The sequence below is a fragment of the Theropithecus gelada genome, chromosome X (assembly GCF_003255815.1).
Source record: "Theropithecus gelada isolate Dixy chromosome X, Tgel_1.0, whole genome shotgun sequence".
Classification (NCBI taxonomy): domain Eukaryota; kingdom Metazoa; phylum Chordata; class Mammalia; order Primates; family Cercopithecidae; genus Theropithecus; species Theropithecus gelada.
The window spans coordinates 6249024-6265513 of record NC_037689.1 but is presented as its reverse complement, the minus strand read 5'-3'; the positions used below and the strand labels follow the sequence as shown (position 1 = coordinate 6265513).

The window sequence follows — 16490 nt, the reverse complement described above, 5'->3', positions numbered from 1 at the left end:
CCCAAGTATATATGCAGAGCTCTTAAAATGTATCTAGCCCTGTGCCTTCCAAATCACTCTCCCACCCTCAAGGATAGAAATGTGGCCAGCCACTGTGGGGATGAGGGAGAAGCTCCCAAGCCAGGCCAGGCCAGCCACATCCAGGGTGAGAGGAGATGCCCCAAGAGTGGAAGGAAGCATCCATCCTATGAAAGGAAGAGAAGGGAACTAACTTGCTCAGCTCTATCCTGGCTCCTTGGCATCCATTACTCCTGGGAATCATCATCATCTCCATGTGGCAACGGCTTATCAGCCCAAGTTTTACACTGAGGAAACGGAGACTCAGAGAGGGTGACTCTCCCGAATTCACATGCCTAGGAATGAAAACCCCAGGATGTGAACTGGATCAACTCCAAAGCCCATACTCTTGCCACTCTGTCACGCAAACTGTGCATGAAATGAGATAGAAAAACCTCCCTCACTCCCACCTCCCTCCAAGCAAAGCATCTCATCCACCCAGGTGCCTGAATTTCTAACATTAGCGCATCACCTCCCTGGGCTAAGGCCTCTCTCCACGGGCTCCACAGTGGGGAAGGGGCGCAGAAGTAGGAGGCAGAGGCAGGAGGTGAGCACAAGGTCTTTTATGAGGCATCAAATATACATTCTTATATACAAGGAGGAAAAAAGACAATGCCTGAACCCCAGCTCCTCTCCATACAGCCCCTTCCACTGTCACCCTCCCCCGCCCCCAAGCCCCAGTGGCCCTGGCCCTTCGTACAGCCAGGGTCCCTCTGTCTGTCTGTACTGTAGCCCATGGTGGAGAGGGGAGAGGGAGACAGGAGCTGAGTGAGGAGCTGGATATGCGGGGCAAGAAGAGGAGCTGGGGCTTGTAAAAAATATATTTATAATAAATAAACAGGGCTGCAAAAGGGCTGGAGAGGCAGCGGAGATTCTGATGGACAGAAGGACTCAGGCATTCTGGCTCCCAACCCCAGCTCTGATGGCTTCAATCTCTGCCTCAGGAAGGACATCTTGGGCTCATGGTGGCCCTTTGGGAGCCTCTCTCCCCAGGGCTGATGCTGGGTGCCCTGCCCCAGCGCGGTGTGTGTGGGCGATATCTGTAAAGTGCATTGTCTTCAGTTGTAGGTGGGGTAGGTGTAAGGGAATGGGGGGGGGGGCATGCAATATGGGTGAGGGAGGGCAGTGCCCTTCTCATCCCAGACCTGAGCCCCCCCAAAACCTGTCTGGACTTTGATCAGGATAAGAACGTTGCAGGGCGAGGCAAGTTCCTGAAGCCGAAGAGGTCTGGGCTGGGGCCTACTGGAGAAAGGGCATAGACTGGCTCGAGAGAGGAAGCACTGCCCCACGTGGGGCCAACATAAGCAGGGTCCCACCCACCGAGTGCATCGACAGTCCGTGTCCTCCAGCAGGCAAAAAGACACATGGAAGTGTGTGGCCAGGCCCTGAGGTCAGAGAGAGGGCCAAGCCAGCTGAGGTTTGACCACAACTCTACAGAGCACTCTCCTAGCCCCACACGGCCAGAGGAGCCCCGAGGAAGCCTTCACCTCGACAGCTTTGGACACCTGCCCTTCTCCGCCAGCCAGAGCTGACAGGGAGCTCACACAGGCCCAGAGGTCTGAGGCCACAGAGCTAGACCTCCAGGGAAAAGTGGGGAAGAAGAAGACAGGAGAAAGAGAACGAGGATCTCTGGAAGGCCCTCACCACTCCCCAGCACTGGAGCACCCTGAGTCCAGGCTTCAAGTGGCAAGGATCCTCGAATCTGGAAGGAAACCCCATGGCAACTGCTGGGGGTGAGGGGACGGGTCCCAAGGCAGGGAGGACATGGGGAGGAGGACATTGCTATGTGTATATATATTTTTGAAAAAACCGAGGAAGCAAAGAGGGTGTAAGGTCCCTCTCCTGTGGTTCCCCAGACTTTCCTGTTCCCCAGCTCACTCTCTCCATTCATCAGACCACGGTGCTGATCCGGCTTGGCTTGGCCTTGGGGTTTGCACTGGGGGGGTTGGCTGTGCCAGGGGGCCCAGAGGCGTGCAGCGGGCCATGGGGGGAGGTGGGCGGAAGGGGTGAGTGCGGGGGGTGGGGGGAGGGGGGGGGGAGGGGGGGGGAGGGGGGGGGGGGGGGGAGGGGTGAGTGCGGTGACAATGGTGACGGGGGGGGGTGGGGGTGGGAGTAGGAGCCCCCTGGTGGCCGGGATCCAGGGCCCCCAGCCGCGCCTGCTGCTGGCATCATCTGTGGGTGGTGGCTGAAGATGAAGTGCTTAGGGCCCTGTTTGTGGGCTGGAGGGTGCTGGGGAGCAGGACTGTACAGGGGCAGTGGGGATGTGGGCTGGTGCAGGGGGTGGCGGCCATGTGGAGCAAACTGAGGGTGTCCTCCAGCTCCCCGTCTGGGTGCCCTGCCTGGCCGGCCCAAGGTATAGTGTTGGGGCCCTGGGACTGGGCCATGGGCGTGGAAGTGGCGATGTGGCCCCACAGGTGGGGCTGAGGCGGGAGGCGGTGGAATGGAGCCTAGCTGGGGCAAGGGTGGGGGCTGCTGGGGAGGTGGGGGAAGAGAGGGCTGCTGGGGTGGGAGGTAGGGTGGCGGGGCAGGGCCTGGTCCTTGGCAATACTGGGCATGCAGGGCCTGGAGCTTGGACTGCCCATCAGGCAGCACCCCCAGGCCACCGTGGCTATGGCCGTGGTGATGGTGGTGGTGGTGGTGGTGCGTGGAAGAAGCAGATGAAGAGGAGGCAGAGGCCTGGCCTGTTGGCGGTGGTGGCATCTGGAAGGGCCCCTTGCCCCGCTTGCTTCCAAATAGGGAGCCCAGGAAGGATGAGGAGTTGGAGACGGGCCTCTGGCTCTTGTACTCCTCTGGCGGCGGGGGTGGGGGCGGAGGTGGCATCCTCTGGTGAGGGCGTGGACTGCTAATAACAGACCCCTGGAAGGGGGGAGGGGGGAAGTCAGGCCAGGCTAGATGCCCTAAACCCCCAGCCCTAAATTCCACCCCTGTCCCTGAGGGCTGGAGCTGGGGAGATAGCGAACCCCAAGTTGTAATAAAAACCAAATCACAGTCCTGTACTCATATGTGGAGCTCCCCAGCTTGCAAAGCTCGGCTGTCACATCCACTATCTCATCTGAGCCTCAGCTGGGAGAGGAGAAATTAGCAGTACCTCCTCCTCATCCCCATTTTGCAGGCAGGGAAAAGGTTAGGCCCAGAGAGGCAGAGTGACTCGCCCAGGGTCAAAGAGCAGGACTTGGAGGTAAGAGCTTCTCGTGGCCCAACTCCAAGGGCATCCCTACTCGCCGTCGGCCCTGGGGTTGAGAGGGGGCACGGGAGAGTGGAAGACAGGCTGAGAGACAGGCAGAATGAGGACAGACAGAGTTGAGGACAGATGGAGAGAGTGGTTGGCTGGGAGAGGCAGCCGCACGGTTCTCAGCAGGGAAGGGGGGAGCAACAGGTCCCCTCCTCCTCTGGGTCTCCATGGCCGGGGCAGGGCTCATGCAGAGGACGAGTGGGGCAGGAGCTGGCACTTACTTCGATGGTGCTGTCCAGCGATCCCACGCTGTTACGCCGCCCCCGCTTCCCTGCACCCACAAGCAAGGAGCCCAGCGTCAGAGCAGCAACCCCCCCTCCCTACCCTGCTGGGCTCCAGAGCTGGGCACCAGGCCTGGGCCCCTCCCGGGGACAGACACCCCATTATCCCTTTCCCCCATTGAAGAGGGGGAGGTGGGGAGGAGGAGAGGTGGAGAAGGAGGAGAGAGAGGAGGAAAAGATGGAGAAGGAGGAGTGGAGGTACAGGAGAGACAGAAGAGGGAGAAGAGGAGGAGAGGTGGAGCAGCAAGAGAGAGGCACCAAGACTGTGGCCCCACTTCACATTCCCTGGCCCAAACGCTGGGCTCCCCCTGCTCTGACCTGGCTCCCAGGCCCCCTGTGGCGCAGCGCCCAGGACTCTGGGTGAAGGCAGGGTGCGTGTGTGTGTGGCAGGTGGAGGGAAGGCTGGTGGCCAGTGACAGGAGGCAAAGAGGACACCTGGTCCCGTGTCTCCCCAGCCAGGGCAGGGGCCCAGAGGGCTTACCTGCATCAGAGAGGTCTCGCAGGGAACTGCTGAGTGCGCCCCGTTTGAGCCCATCGCCTGCCCCGTAAGTGTCCTCCAGGCTACTGCGGGCCATCGTCCCATTCACTGAGTCCTTGGCCCCTCCAGGCTGTGAGGCGTTAGGCCGCATCATACCTTTCTGCTTCTCCAGCTCCGCTGGGTGGCAGTCAGGGAGACAGGGAGCAAAGGTCAGGAACAGGAGTGAGAGCCCATCTGACTGACCCTAGCCCTCCGTCCTCCTTCCTCCTCCCTCCTCCCTCCCTCTGTCCCCAGGCTTCCTGTTTTGCCCCTTGGACGACCAGCCCTTGTCTCCCCCAAAACTGCAGCTCCATCACCGAAGTACCCTTAGTGCCCAGCTCCCGTCTTGCACCCTCCCTTCCTGCTCAGCCTTCCCTTCATCCCTCTTGGTGCCTGCTCTCCCTGTTCCATTTCCCTTCCTTTCACTCTTATGACTTCTCCCCTCCCATGCCCTCTTGCAGTCAGGTCTCTCAAAGCACCCCTGCCCTTCAAAAAAGAGCTTCATGGCAGATGGTTCACAGTAAGGACGGGAAGGCCCTTCTAGCCTATGGCAAAGGGCAATCTTTCCAGAGTTCAGTCAGTTCTCAGATACCTTGCTCCAGAGCAGAGGGGCTCCTGGAAGGGCAGGAGCAGGAAACTGACAGGAATCAAATCCTCTATTAAGTGCCAGGCAATATGCTGGGTGCTACACATACTTGATCTCTCTCAATCCTCACAACAGTTCTGAGGTCAGTATTAGCATCCACATTGTGCAGAGGAGGAAACTGAGAATCCGAGAAGTCTTAGAGCTTGCCCAGGGTCATACAGCTGGAAATGGCGGAGCCGACATTCTGGAAGCAGGTCTGCCTGATTCCAGAGCTTGGGTGCTTCCGGCCTCCTTACAGCCCCACCTCCCCACAGAGCTCATAGAAACACGTGTCTACTGGCCTCCCCTCGTCTTGGGCTGCTAATCCCTCTCTCAGGATTTTCCCAGGGTCTCAAAGGATCTGGTGAACTGAAACTTCTATCCCTGCCTCGCTGAGGAGTAGAGTGGCCCTGGAGCTGTGAAGGCCTCACCAAGGAGCTGTCCGCCGCCTCGTCTCTCTTTTTCTGTCTGCCTGCCTCTTTCTCCTTAACACCATGTTACTTAACTGTGACTGCTTAGCCTGGAGAAGAGAAAACTTGGAGGGCATCGGGAGGAATGAGATGTAATCACTATTTTCCATTATATATATATGATCAAAATGACTTGGTGTGACCCCTGGAGAGGATAGGCCACTGGGACTCAGCTCAGGAATTGATATGTGGGCAGAGGAGGAGAGAGAGTGGGACAGGGAATACAGATTTTTTGAATGCCTAAGATGTGTTGGGACATTTCGGCTACCTTGTCTCATTTCATCTCCTTGACTCCGTGAAGGAGACTTCATTACCCCAAATTCGTGTAGGAAGAAACTGGGGCTAGGCGGGTTAGGCAATTAGCTCCAGTTCACCCAGATAACGAATAGCATACCTGGGACCTAAAACTACAGTCCTACCTCTAATACTCTGATTCTTCTCCCTGATACCTTTCACTAGAAGGAATAGTTGGCTCATAATTAGAGTTTGGGATAATAATGGGGCTGGGAGGTAATGAGCCCCTTGTCACTGAAGGTATTCAAGCAGAGGCTGAAGAATTCTTGAAATGAGCATGGGAAGGTTGGACCAGCTAACCCTCAACTCTGAGATTCTCAGAGGATAGGATTCTTGGTTTCTGCAGGGCACTGTTTCAGGAGATGGGGGAGGAGACGTGGCTGGGCTACTCACACTCCACACGGTATTTCTCCATCTCCTGCACCTCCGCAATGGATTCGCGCAGGTCGGATGTAAAGCGCAGCCGGTCCTGGAGGCTGGGGGCATTGAAGATGATGAGGACTTTTCGCTCCCCACCAGGTACTGCAGACAGCAACTTGATCCCAAACTGGTAATCTGTGGAGAAAGGGGAGACTGGGCACCTCTGTTGGGATTGGTGGAGGTGGCTCATACCTAAAATAATTTTTCTTTTCTGTTCTTTTTTTCCTGAGATAACATCTCTCTGTCACCCAGGCTGGAGTGCACTGGTGTCATTATGGCTCACTGCGGCCTTGAACTCCTGGGCTCAAGTGATCCTTCTGCCTCAAGCCTCCTGAGTAGCTGGGACCATGGGCACGCACCATATGTGCAGATAATTTTTTTATTTTCAGTAGAGATGGGGTCTTACTATATTGCCCAGGTTGGTCTCGAATTCCTGGGCTCAAGCAATCCTCCTGCCTTGGCCTCCCAAAGTGCTGGGATTACAGGTGTGAGCCGCCACACCTAGCCCATGAAATAATTTTTCTACTGTCTAACTCTGATCATGCCTCTTCTCCATTTGAGCATATTTAGCAGCTCCCCTTTGCCCCAAAGCCCTCAAACTCCTGGTAGCTGTGGCCCCCTTACTTCCTGTACTGCAGGATGTAAAGGCATACAACTCTGCACTGCTGTCTTGAAACTCTTTCCTTCTCACCTCTACCTCAACTCACATTGCTACTGCTGCCCAGAGTACCATGAAACAGAGCTCCTCCTGGTTCATCCTTCAGAGCACAGCGTGATCACCATTTCTTTGGCCCACCAGAGAACACATGCACTGTGGTTCTCTGCAAGACTATGAGCTAACCAGGGGCTAGACCCGAGTCATACTCCACCCTGGCCTGCCCCTCATCCTGGGACCAAGTAGGTGCTTCGGAGACCCTTAGCCTGGTTGTAAGGGACTCCAAAAACTGGAGCTGGTAGAGATGACGGGTGAGCATGGGGGCCATGACATAGACTCTTGGAAGCTGGGATCCAAGAAGGGACTCACATGAATTCTGGAAGAGCTGCATGTGCATTTCCACGAGGGGGAAAGACTGACGGAAACTGTACGTCACCAAGATCTTCTTCTTCTGGAAAATTTTGGTGACCTTTGGCAGGGGTGGGAAAAAGACAAGAGGCAGCGTTTTGGGTGGGGAATTTCCACGTGGCACCTATTTCTGGTAACCACCCTCCCCTCCCACCCCATTAACAGACATACACACACAAATACACATGCCCACAAGCTGGGGAGAATGGCAGCTTGAGGGACAGAATGGGAGACATGGAAGAAAACGCAAGTTCCTGATGTAATGACCACGCACCACAGACATTTACCACATTTCCAGGAACTAACTAAATCCTGCTCCCTCCAGGAAGCCTGCTCCAACATCCCACAGAGATTTGTAAACCCCTTTTCTGAGCACCGGAATGATGATTCAGTACCTTTCCCTTGTCAGGCGCTATGCTAGTCCTCTGAGTGTGTGATCACCCCCTGCTGGACTGGAAGGCAGGAGTCTGGTTGTCGGGTTCTGTCACCGGGCCTCACCAGAGCCTGCACTTAATGGCAATCTCTGCTGAACCCATGTAGAGAGTTAACAAGTCTTCCTCTCAACAACCCAACGTCTTTGTCGAGTACTTGGGCACTCTGGACTCAACTAACACAGGTTGCAAACACCTCAGGCGGTCTGCAAGTGGCTCATAAAAGGAAATGTTTTGATTTCAGGATGGCATAATGACACAAAGCACTTTTTTTAGGTCCTTTGGGCTGTGAGCTCCCTGAGAACAGGGACTAATTCTGATTCATCCTGGCATACCCAGTGCCTAGCATACAGCTGGACACACACCAGTTTCAGTACCTGAGGGATGTCTACACATTGACTGTGTGGGCCAGGTACTCCTTGGGATAAGGCAGATTCCACATATAACCTCTTATTTCATTTCATCCTCATAACAACCCTGTGAGGTAGGGGTTAGCTCCATTTCACAGAGGAGGAAACTAAGGCTCAGAGGGAGCATGGAAATACTTCAGCTAAAGCAGCAATCCTCAACCGGGGGTGATATTGCCCCCAGAGGACATGGAGCAATATCTGGAGACATTTTTGGTCGAAGGGTTGCTACTAGCACCTAATAGGTAGAGACCAGGGTGCTGCTAAACATCCTACAGTGCACAGGACAGTCCCTGCAAAGAATTATCCAGCCTCAAATATCAACAGTGATGAGACTGAGAAACCCTGCTCTAAAGGAGAGACCACAGTGGGAACAGGATCACTGTCCTCAAAACCCTGGACAGTTGTCTTGGAGCAGAAGGACAACACTTGTTCTTTGTGATGCCAAAGGTTAAGTGCAGATGGTTGGAAGAAACCCACAGGGAGACAGATTCTATCAGTCAGAGCTGCCTAACAAGGCAACTGGCTGCCTTAGAGGAAAGCGGCTTTCTGTCCCTGCAGTCATACATCCAGTGGGCCATCTAGGAAGCTGGACCCTGAAAGTCCCTTCCAACCAGCAAAGTCCTAAGAGTCCCATCCCTGAAAGACAAACATCTCTATTTGTAATGAGCTCAGTTTTAAGAATCACTTCAAGCATTTTTTTTTTTTTTTTCTTTTTTTTAGACAGAGTTTCACTTGTCGCCCAGGCTGGAGTGCAATGGAGAGATCTCAGCTCACTGCAACCTCCGCCTCCTGGGTTCAAGCGATTCTCCTGCCTCAGCCTCCCCAGTGGCTGGGACTACAGGCACGAACCACTATGCCCAGCTAATTTTTTATATTTTTAGTAGAGACGAGGTTTCTCCATGTTGGCCAGGCTGGTCTCGAACTCCTGACCTCAGGTGATCCACCCGCCTCGGCCTCCTAAAGCGTTGGGATTACAGGCATGAGCCACCGTGCCTGGCCCAAGCATCTTTTTCAAATTTTGTTTTTATTATTTGTGTATTTATTTATTTATTTATTTAATTTTTTGAGACAGGATCTGGCTCTGTTGCCCAGGTTGGAATGCAGTGGTACAATCACAGCACACTGCAACCTCTGCCTCCCAGGCTCAAGTGATCCTCCTGACTCAGCCTCCCGAGTAGCTGGGACTACACACAACAGGTACACACCACCATGCCTGGCTAATTTTCATATTTTTTGTGGAGACAGGGTTTCGACATGTTGCCCAAGCTGGTCTCAAAACTCCTGGGCTCAAGTGATTCAAACTGCCTTGGCCTCCCAAAGTTCTGGGACTGTAGGCGTGAGCCATGGTGCCCGGCCCACTTCAAGCATCTTGATTACTGAAGATTTCTAGCCTGACCTGGGGGTCACAGGTTCACCCCTCTTCACACAACCCTATGGGCCACTGAGGTGCACAAGGATATTTCCTACCACTTCCCAGGTTGTAAGTCTGTCATCCCTTTGGTCCTCATATATTCTGTCCCTGTGCGTCTGTTACTATCTCCAAAGGAATCTGTGAGGAAAAGGAGGGGCAGAGAAGGCCTGGGCCTTGCCTGAGACCATGCGGATGGCATGGCAGAACACCTCGCCTGCGACACTCCACACACCACACCACACACCAACATCAACATGGCTCACACCAGACTCAGGTGTCAACCTCACTATCCCCCTTCCATCTCCTCCCCCACAGTGCTCATACCACAAGGAGATCATTGAAGAGGAAGACCTCTCGCTGATGCAACCCTAGCCTCTGGGGGCGGTTTGGATCTGGCACCTCATAGAGCTGGCAGCAGCAAACCAGTCGACGGTGAGGGAGAGACAGGACCTAGACAGGCATGGAGAAACAGGTGTCAGCAAGGCCAGCCCACAGCTTCAGGCCTCCTGGCACCTTAAGTTTCAACCACAAAAAGTTTACCTCTCATACATGTGTATCACTCTGACATAAGGGGTATCAGCAACTAAGGCCTAAACTTTTCTTCTACCTTGCCTTTGTCCCTCTGTCTGGAATATCTTTCTTGTCCAGCTCTGCATGGTCATATTTCAACTCCCCTTCAAATTTCCATCCCAGCCAGGCATGATGGCTCACGCCTGTAATCCCAGCACTTTGGGAGGCCGAGGTGAGCGGATCACCTGAGGTCAGGGGTTCGAGACCAGCCTGGCCAACATGATGAAACCCCGTCTCTACTAAAAACACAAAAATTAGCTGGGTATGATGGTTGGCGCCTGCAATCCCAGATACTCAGTAGGCTGAGGCAGGAGAATCGTTTGAACCCAGGTGGTGGAGGTTGCAATGAGCCAAGATCATGCCAGTGCACTCCTGCCTGAGTGACAGAGTGAAACTCCATCTCAAAAAAAAAAAAAAAATTCAATCCCAAAATTATCTCTTCCAAGAAGCCTTCCCTGATTTCTCCAGGCTGAAAATGGCCTCTTTCTCCTTTCTCTTCTCCTAAACTGGACCATAAGGCAGAAGTATTATATGTGTCTTTGTCTCACACCCCAACTGGTCTGTGAGTGCCCCCAAGGACAGAGACCACGTCTGATTCATATATATGAATGCCCAGCACCAACTCTGGTGCCCAGTAAAATGCTGGGCTCAGTGGAAAGGCATCCACAAATGTTTGTTGGCTAAAGCCTGTTCTTTTTTTTTTTTTCTTTTTTTCAGATGGAGCCTTGCTCTGTCACCCAGGCTGGAGTGCGTTGGCACGATCTCAGCTCACTGCAACCTCCACCTCCTGGGATCAAGCGATTCTCCTGCCTCAGCCTCCTGAGTAACTGGAACTCCAGGCATGCACCACGACGCCTGGCTAATTTTTGTATTTTTAGTAGAGACAGGTTTTGCGATGATAGCCAGGCTGGTCTGGAACTCCTGATCTGAGGTGATCCGCCCACCTCGGCCTCCCAAAGTGCTGGGATTACAGGCACAAGCCATTGCACCTGGCCTAAAGTGTGTTCTTGCTTTGGTTTTCTGATAACCATTAGCTTGGCCCTTCACTTAGGATGGACAGGCAAAGCCAGAGGCGAAAACGATGTTAATATTTATACAGTACCCACTATGGGCCTTGGAATGTGCTCGATGCATTCACTCTGCATCACAGCCTTCTGAGGAATGCATTATCACCCACTCCGTATTGCAGGTAAAGGGCACCTGGGGCTCAGGGAGGTGCAGTGACTCAGGAGGTGCACTTAGTGGCAGAGGCAGACCTGAACCCTGGCCCCTCTGCAGCCTTCCAAGGCACTTACTGGTTTCTTTCCAACAATCATGCGCTCCACAGCCTGCACCTGGGACACATGGTCATCGTTGGTCCGCAGTTCACGCCCCTGGATGCGCTGGTAGATGCCCACCAGGAGGTCTCGGGGGATGTCTTCACCATTGTCAACCCCTGGGGGAGGGAGTAACACAGGGATATGTCACATAATTATGGGCACTGGGTGGTAGGGATGCTCCACAACTCCCACACCCAGGCACGGGCCATGACAGTCAGGACTGAGGGTCAGTGGGTATCCTCAGCCCCTTAGCCAGGATTGGGGCAGGGAGGATGTCCTTCAACACAACAGCCAGTTGCTGTCTTCCCCAGGGTGGGAAATTTTCTCTCAACAACTCAGAATACACTGTAATTAAAACAATCAGATACTATTGTTTGCCTTTCTAATTAGCAAAAATAATTTTAAATGAAATCCAGTGCTAGGAAGAGTGCAGGGAAGTGGGCATGTATGGTAACATAACTCTTTTGGAAGGTAATTTGGCAAGAATCTAAATGTTTGTACACAGTGATTCTTCTTCTAGGAATCTACCTTAAGGAACTACTCAGAAATATGTGCAAGATGTATGTGCAAGAATGCTAGTGCAGGCCGGGCATGGTGGCTCATACCTGTAATCCCAGCACTTTGGGAGGCCGAGGCGGGCAGATCATGAGGTTGGGAGATCAAGACCATCCTGGCCAACATGGTGAAACCTCATCTCTGCTAAAAATACAAAAAATTAGCCAGGCGTGGCAGCGTGTGCCTGTAGTCCCAGTTATTTGGGAGGCTGAGGCAGAATTGCTTGAACCCGGGAGGCAGAGGCTGTAGTGAGCCAAGATCGGGCCACTGCACTCCAGCCTGAGCAACAAGATTGAGACTCTGTCTAAAAAAAAAAAAAAGAAAAAAGAAGATTGCTAGGACAGGCGTAGTGTAATCCCAGCACTTTGGGAGGCTGAGGCAGGTGGATCGCTCGAGCCCAGGAATTCGAGAGCCAACCTGGGCAACATGGCAAAATCCCATCTCTACAAAAAATATAAAAATTAGCTGGGTGTGGTGGCACACACCCGTGGTCCCAGCTACTTGGGAGGCTGAAGTGGGATACTAGCTTGAGCCTGGGAGGAGGAGGTTGCAGTCAACCATGATTGCACCACTGCACTCCAGCCTGGGCAACACAGCAAGACCCTGTCTCAAAAAAAATAAAATAAAATAAAAAGAATACTCACCAAGTGTTACTTATGGGGACAATTTGAAACAACCTAAATTTTAACAATAGAGGAACAGTTAAGTAAAGGATAGTATATCCATTTAATAAAATAGTGCACAGCTATTAAAAACTTGACATTTACAAAAACATTTCGATAGCTTGAGAAAATTACAGTAGCAAATTATGTGAAAAGAGTAAGACAAATTGCATGTATGGTATGATCTGAACTATATAAAAAGTTACATATGCATGGGGGGAAAGATTAGAACGCACCAAAACATTAACTATGATTGCCTCTAGGGGGCAAATTTTGGGTGATAAAAAGAAATTTTCTAATTTTCTGAATCTTCCAACATTTCTGAAACAAGTATGTATTACCTTCATTTATTTGCTTCTTTATTTAATAATTAGAGGGGAGGCCGGGCATGGTGGCTCAAGCCTGTAATCCCAGCACTTTGGGAGGCCGAGACGGGCGGATCACGAGGTCAGGAGATCGAGACCATCCTGGCTAACACAGTGAAACCCCGTCTCTACTAAAAAACACAAAAAACTAGCCGGGCGAGGTGGTGGGTGCCTGTGGTCCCAGCTACTCGGGAGGCTGAGGCAGGAGAATGGCGTAAACCCGGGAGGCGGAGCTTGCAGTGAGCTGAGATCCGGCCACTGCACTCCAGCCTGGGCGACAGAGCAAGCCTCTGTCTCAAAAAAATAAAAAATAAAAATAAAAATAAATAATAATAATAATTAGAGGGGAAAAGATACACACATACACACACACACACACACACACACATTGAGAGACAGAGGGAAAAAGAATGGATGAATGAATGATGGCAAAATTATAGGAGACAACTCCAAATGGCCTCTGATCTAACTCCCTCCTCCCATCTTCACCATCCTTCTCCATTTCTGATTGCTGAGTGAAACCTACTCACTCTTCTCTCTAAATCCTCTACTAGAGAAAATGTTTTCTGGGCAGGACGTGGAGGCTCACACCTGTAATCCCAGCACTTTGGGAGGCCGAGTTGAGGCAAGGAGTTTGAGACCAGCCTGGGCAACATAGCAAGACCCCGTCCCTACAAAAAATTTAAAAATTAGTTGGGCATGGTGGCCCGCGCCTATATTCCCAGCTACTCAGGAGGCTGAGGTGGGAGGATCGCTTGAGCCCAGTTCAAGGCTGTAGTGAGCTCTGCTAGCACCACAGCACTCCAGCCTGGGTGAGAGAGTGAGACCCTGTCTCTGAAAATAAAAAACAAAAAAACAGAAAACAAAAAGGAGAAAATGTTTTCTTCCTTGGAAATGCCACATCTCCTCCTTGGACAGGTGCTAAAGAAACATTCTATATCACACTGACTTTCTTACCAGAGCAGCCACAGCTGCACAAACCCAATGGGCAGCCAATTTGTCTTGTTTTCAGTTTGCTTTTTCTCTTTGACTCTATTTCCCTCTTTCTTTTCTGCTTAAATAATCTTAACATCTGTACCATTTTTAGTAGGCTGCTCTTTGGTGATAGGGAGGGCTCGACATCAGTAGAATAAGCAAAAAGAGCAAGGTGACACCCTTCATCTGGCATTCAAGGCCCTCATATATTAGAACCTCATATATTGGGACCTTCCCAACTCATCAATGACCTCATCTCAATTGTTGTTCTTTTTTTCTTCTGAAGACAGAGTCTTGCTCTGTCACTCAGGCTGGAGTGCAGTGGTGCAATCTTAGCTCACTGCAACCTCTGCCTCCCGGGTTCAAGTAATTCTCCTACCTCAGCCTCCTGAGTGGCTGGGATTACAGGCATGCACCAACATGCCTGCTAATTTTTGTATTTTTAGTAGCGATGGGGTTTCCTCATGTTGGCCAGGCTGGTCTGGAACTCCTGGCCTCATGTGATCCACCTGCCTCAGCCTCACAAAGTGCTGGGATTACAGGCGTGAGCCACCGTACCCAGCCCTCAGTTGTTCCCTAAAGAAAATAAATGTTCCTGCCTCTGCGTCTTTGGTATTCTCACTGGTAGGTAAGCCCTCCTCTATCTTTATTGTGTCACCTTCTCCATGCCTTCAAGACCCACCTTAAAATAAAAATACTGCCTCCTCCGGGAAGCTAGCTAGAGGTGGGCTCTTCCTCCTTTGAGCTCTGACTGCACTTTTGGCCTCTCTGATGTCACTGTTCACTTTCTGTCTTATGTTAGTTATCTGGGTGCTACAAGTCAGCCTCTCCCACACACGGGGAGCTCTCTCAGAACAGGGAGTATGGCAGATTCCTCTCCATTGTCCTTGGCACCCATCATGGGGCTTGGCACACACTAAGTGCTAAGTGTTGACTGGCTGGCTGGTTGTTTGGTCGAGTGATAAATGAATAAATGAATAGAGGAAAAGATATGCAAAATAATTAAATGAGTCCTCATGGGCATAAATAAGAGAGGGAAAGAGGGAGTGAGGAAAAGAGAAGTGAATGACTGAATGAATGAATCAGAATAAAGCCTTGTAAGAGTCAGGACTTTAAGCTATCATGTTCACTGCTTGAACCCCAGGACCTAGAAACCTGGTGCACAGCAGAAGCTCCGTACAATGGGCAAATGACGATTTGAGTGAATTAATAAGTGAATATCCTGGGAACATCCAGCTAGGGCAGAAAGTGACAGCATCACAAATTAATTTCCAAGGAACAGATGGCATCTCCTGCATCCTTCCCCACCTTAACCCCCACTTTCCCTTCCCAGGCGAAGGGCAGGAAAGGCTGATAAGGAAGTCACCTCTCAGGTTCTTGATGAAGTCATCTAGTTTCATCTTTCGTTCAGCCTTGACGCTGGGACTGTACATGTCGGTATTGAGGAGGATGATGGCAAAAGCAAGGATGAAGATGGTGTCTGGGTTCCGGAACTGGCGCACAAGGGCTGGGTTACAGACACAGTACCGCTGGCTGCAGGGCAGGAGGGGTCAAAGCCAGACTCAGGAAGCAGCCATCTCTGCCTATCCACCACCCACCCAGTCTGATACCAGCAACCCTTTCCTGCAAGAAATACTTTCTTGATCTCTGGGTCTGTCCTCTTCAGAGCTTCCCCTAGACCAGCATGTAAAAATTACAATCGCTACCTTTTACAGAGCTCTTCCAGGGGATTTATATACATTGTTTCATGTAATCCTATCATAATCCTGCAAGGTAGCTATTGGCAGTCCCATTTTAAAGATGAAGCGACTGAGACTCAAAGTGACAAGGTAACTTGCCCAAGGTAACAGAGCTGGTAAATGGTGAAGCCAGGATGAAAACCCAGATATTTCTAACTGCAAAGCAAATCCTTCCCCCATTGTGGGAAACAAGTTCTCAGCAACTCCTGTTTCTCTTCTAAATACCCTAAAGTGGCAGAGCCAGGATTTAGACCCCGGCCTACCTGATCTCCAAAGCATTTATAGTAGAGTAAAATGGTTAAGGGCATGGATGGATCATGGACTTAGACACATACAAGTTCAAATCCTGGTTCTACCACTTATTCACTGTATGACCCTGGGCAAGTTACTTAACCTCTCTAAACTTCTGATTTCTCCTCTATAAAATGGGAATAATAATAGAAGTGCCTACTTTATGGGGTGGTTGTGATTATTCGGTGAAATAATCGTGTAAAGTGCTCAGCTCAGCACCTGATACCTAATAAGTGCTCCGTGAATGTTAGCTGTTATTGCTGATGTTGTTGTCACTTATCGAATGCCCATGTCCCAGAGGCTGAGCTAGATACTTTACATGCACTACCTCTGATCCTCACAATTGCCTTGCAAGATAGGATTTATCATTTCTGTTTTATGGTGAAGAGAGTATGAGGCTCAGAGAAGCGACTTGTAAACACATACTACGTCGATGCCCACAGGAGGGAGGGGCAGCTTCACAAGTGGGAGACAGGCACACCTGAAGGCTTCGATGAGTCGCTCCACTTTCTGGGCCTCACCCTGAACCCGGATATGGGACTGGAACTTCCGGAGTGCATCATCCAGATCCATTGAGGAGAAGTCCATCTCATCCACCACACAGCTAAGGAGCAAAGAAGGGGGTGTGGTGCTTTCAATTCCTCTGCAGAAAACCTCTGACCCACCTGGACCTGCTCAAATGGACCAACACCCCCACTGATACACTCCCAAATTCAGGACCCATGGCCCGAGCAAGTACACATGAGGACAGAATGTTTGAAATCAAATCCATCTCAGAAAATTGAGGCAAGGCATGTGGTCAC

At 51.5% G+C, this 16490-nt stretch overlaps 1 protein-coding gene across 2 annotated transcripts in view; it reads right to left on the bottom strand.

Moving 5' to 3' along the window:
• Positions 1-603: 603 nt before the first annotated feature.
• IQSEC2 (IQ motif and Sec7 domain 2) overlaps positions 604-16490 on the bottom strand; it is a 90501-nt gene continuing 74614 nt past the window's right edge. The window contains exons 7-15 of one of the 2 annotated variants that reach the window (XM_025373579.1): positions 16169-16291; positions 15024-15190; positions 11077-11216; positions 9536-9661; positions 6921-7020; positions 5870-6031; positions 4052-4225; positions 3511-3560; positions 604-2913 (exon numbers count right to left, since the gene is read on the bottom strand). In XM_025373579.1, coding sequence (XP_025229364.1) covers positions 1948-2913; positions 3511-3560; positions 4052-4225; positions 5870-6031; positions 6921-7020; positions 9536-9661; positions 11077-11216; positions 15024-15190; positions 16169-16291 — 2008 coding nt within the window. In that variant the 3' untranslated portion in view covers positions 604-1947. The remainder of the gene's footprint in view (positions 2914-3510; positions 3561-4051; positions 4226-5869; positions 6032-6920; positions 7021-9535; positions 9662-11076; positions 11217-15023; positions 15191-16168; positions 16292-16490) is intronic. The other variant, XM_025373580.1, reaches the window with a different exon arrangement.